The 2985-nt window shown below is 45.3% G+C and overlaps 1 protein-coding gene across 1 annotated transcript; it reads left to right on the plus strand.

Moving 5' to 3' along the window:
• Positions 1–1262: 1262 nt before the first annotated feature.
• On the plus strand, positions 1263–2651 carry F4807DRAFT_103981 (dihydrodipicolinate synthetase family protein). Its single transcript, XM_047992668.1, has one exon. It carries the CDS (start codon positions 1455–1457, stop codon positions 2391–2393), a length of 939 nt encoding a protein of 312 aa, XP_047853430.1. The 5' UTR covers positions 1263–1454; the 3' UTR covers positions 2394–2651.
• The last annotated feature ends 334 nt before the right edge of the window (positions 2652–2985 follow it).

Here is a 2985-nt window from a genome sequence, read left to right on the forward strand (position 1 = left end):
AATAATAATATTTAATATATATTAATATTTTTTTTACGGTTTTAATTCATGAAATATAAATAATTTATTAAATAAATAAAGTAATTAATTTTTATATTTAAAACTTTTTATTAAAACGTAATTTTATAATAATAACATTAAAATAATTATTAATTAATTTTAAAAATTATTTTAAAATAATTTAAATATAAAACGTTTAAATTTAAATAAAATAATTTTAAATTTAACGCGTTATAAATAATATAAATTAAAAAACGTTATAACTTTTTATAATTTATAACGCCTTTTAATGTTATAACCCTTATAAATAATAAAATATAATATTAATAATTAAAACTTACTATGCATTTATACAATATACATCATAATATATAAAATGAATTAACAGGTTAACGGATTCGGTACTATCGTCCGCCGTCAAAACAGCCTGCCTATCCATCATCCGCTTCAGATTGGCTGTTACCCTGGAAGATTGCGCAGACTGACAGAGACATTGAACAAGCATAAAGGCTAGAGCGTCAAGCCTGCATCTACATCCCCGTATGTCGACTTCTCATGCTTGTCTGCCCGAAATAGACCAGAGGCGCCAATCACATTCTAGAAGCCGTGTAATGAAAAAAAACCCTGGAGTTTCAACGTCAGAAGCACATATTCCAAGCCACCTACGAGCCCTTGGTGGTACCATCAACCATTTTTCGTTGTTCCTAACTGTCTTAGGTTGCCAGGGGAAAAGCTCAACTGCCACATGACCCCCCACGGACCAAGGCCTGCCATAATCGGGCTACCTCACGCTGCTCACGGCCACACGTCCACTTGCCTTTGTCAGTAGCCTCTTCATCATTGTCCAGTCAGGACACGCCCACCAGTTCCATTGAGAGTCGTACAAGTTACTCGAGGCTCTGTTGGGTAAATCCCGAATCCTCTGCAAGCTAATTGGACAAGCTCATTGGATTGTCTTAACAACATGAATAGTAGGATCCGATAGCTAGTAGCCAGTTGAGTCCCGTGCTTAGTTGTCTTCGCCCTACGCCTACCTAGCCTACCTAGCCCGACTAGCTGAGGTAGTCTCATCGGCTATGAGCCGTCATAGACAACCTAAATGTGCCCCTTCTTGCTAACGAAGAGAAAAAAGACATAATCTTAAAAAAAGGTATTTAAACCGTTGTCGCCCCGTTGTTGCCCCCCCCTGCCACTAGACGGTTCACAAGTACTTCCCATTGTTTCTACCCCTTACACTTGCTTCAACCCCTTTCCAAGGTTCCCGTCTCCGTCACATTCAGTTTCCATTATATAAAACCCACGTACCTCGCGTAGGTCGGACTACTTCCTCCGTATTCAGTCACTTTATAAAAATTCATCCAACGAGACCCTACGTCTTCCTCATCTCCATCAAGTTTCTCTCACTCACACACCCAACCATCTTACTATACTAAAGTCTATCTTAAATAATCTCGATGACGGAATCTCTAGGCCAAGCTCGCCCTCTGCCCGATGGGGTCTATGTTCCCACCGTTGCTTTCTTTAAGGAGAATGATGACATCGACCTAGAAGCAACCCAACGCCACGCCATTCACCTTGCCGACGCTGGCGTTGCCGGCCTTGTTGTACACGGTTCGAACGGAGAAGCCGTCCATTTGAGTCGGGATGAGCGCAGCCTCGTTATTAAGACTACACGAGCCGCTCTAGACCAGTCGGACCACCACCTTGTACCTCTCATCGCCGGATGCGGAGCGCAATCTACACGCGAGACGATCCAGCTCTGCCAGGATGCAGCGAATGCCGGTGCTAATTATGTCATCATACTTCCTCCCGCGTACTATGGCGGTCTTCTTAACACATCAAAGATCGTTCAGCACTTTCACGATGTTGCTGATTCTAGCCCCATTCCGGTCATGATCTACAACTACCCCGGGGCTTGCTCCGGTCTAGACCTCTCTTCCGACGCAATCCTTCAGATTGCAAAGCACCCCAACGTTGCCGGTGTCAAACTCACCTGTGGAAACACGGGAAAGTTGGCTCGCATCGTTGATGGGGCTAAACCTGGTTTCTTTGTCGCTGGTGGCAGCGCAGACTTTATTCTGCAAGGCCTCGTCGTAGGTGGAAACGGCACCATCGCAGGTACTGCCAACCTGGTACCTCGAGCATGTGTTCGTATCTGCGAATTATACCATGCTGGTGAGCTGAAGGAGGCTAGAAGGCTGCAGGCGATCGTTGCCAAGGCGGATTGGATCGCCATCCAGACGGGCTTTGCCGGCGTGAAGGCTGCTTTGCAGCACTTCGAGGGCTATGGTGGGGAACCCAGGAAGCCCTGCGGATTGCCAAGCAGCGAACAGATGGATATGATTACAAACGGATTCGCAGACGTGATAGCTTTAGAACAGAGCTTGGCCTAGAGAAATTCTGGGGATTAGGTCCCAGTAAGGATCATGGGGCTCAATGGGACATCATTGAGTGGACCACGCACTTGGCGTTTACGAGATTGAACGGCGTTAACAGGACGGAACGGTGAAAAATAAAATTGTGGAAACAGCTAAACTTGCTAGCTAGTAGCCCTCGACTATTGGTGCAGGATGCTTTTGATGGAGGGCTCTAAAAATGGATGTCTCTATTACTATCAGCTAGTGTACCTATGAATATGATCCTCGAGGATTTCCAAATTCACATGTCGCTTATAGGATATACCACCTTCACATGGCACCACGAGAAACGTTACGAGCTGCAGGTGCCGGCAGCTGCAGAAGGTGGGTGATTCAGTCTGAATTTGAACAGACATACATACAGCATGTGTACGGGCATACTTCCAAGTTCTCTATGCTCTGCACGACTAGAGCATCGCGAAGTTCGGACGACGGCTACTATGGCGGTTAGAACGTCGGTTATCATTGCCCCCCTACTCCCGAGCAGCAGCAGCGCCACCAATTCTTCTATGCCACAGCAGCACGCATGATCCTTGCTGCCACCATTACCCCAACCCAGCTTCACATC

Source organism: Annulohypoxylon truncatum (assembly GCF_022578515.1).
Source record: "Annulohypoxylon truncatum strain CBS 140777 unplaced genomic scaffold F4807scaffold_19, whole genome shotgun sequence".
NCBI classification, from domain to species: domain Eukaryota; kingdom Fungi; phylum Ascomycota; class Sordariomycetes; order Xylariales; family Hypoxylaceae; genus Annulohypoxylon; species Annulohypoxylon truncatum.

What these genes read in the sequence shown, in the direction of transcription:
- F4807DRAFT_103981 (XM_047992668.1), top strand. Translation starts at nt 1,455, where the DNA reads ATGACGGAATCTCTAGGCCAAGCTCGCCCTCTGCCCGATGGGGTCTAT.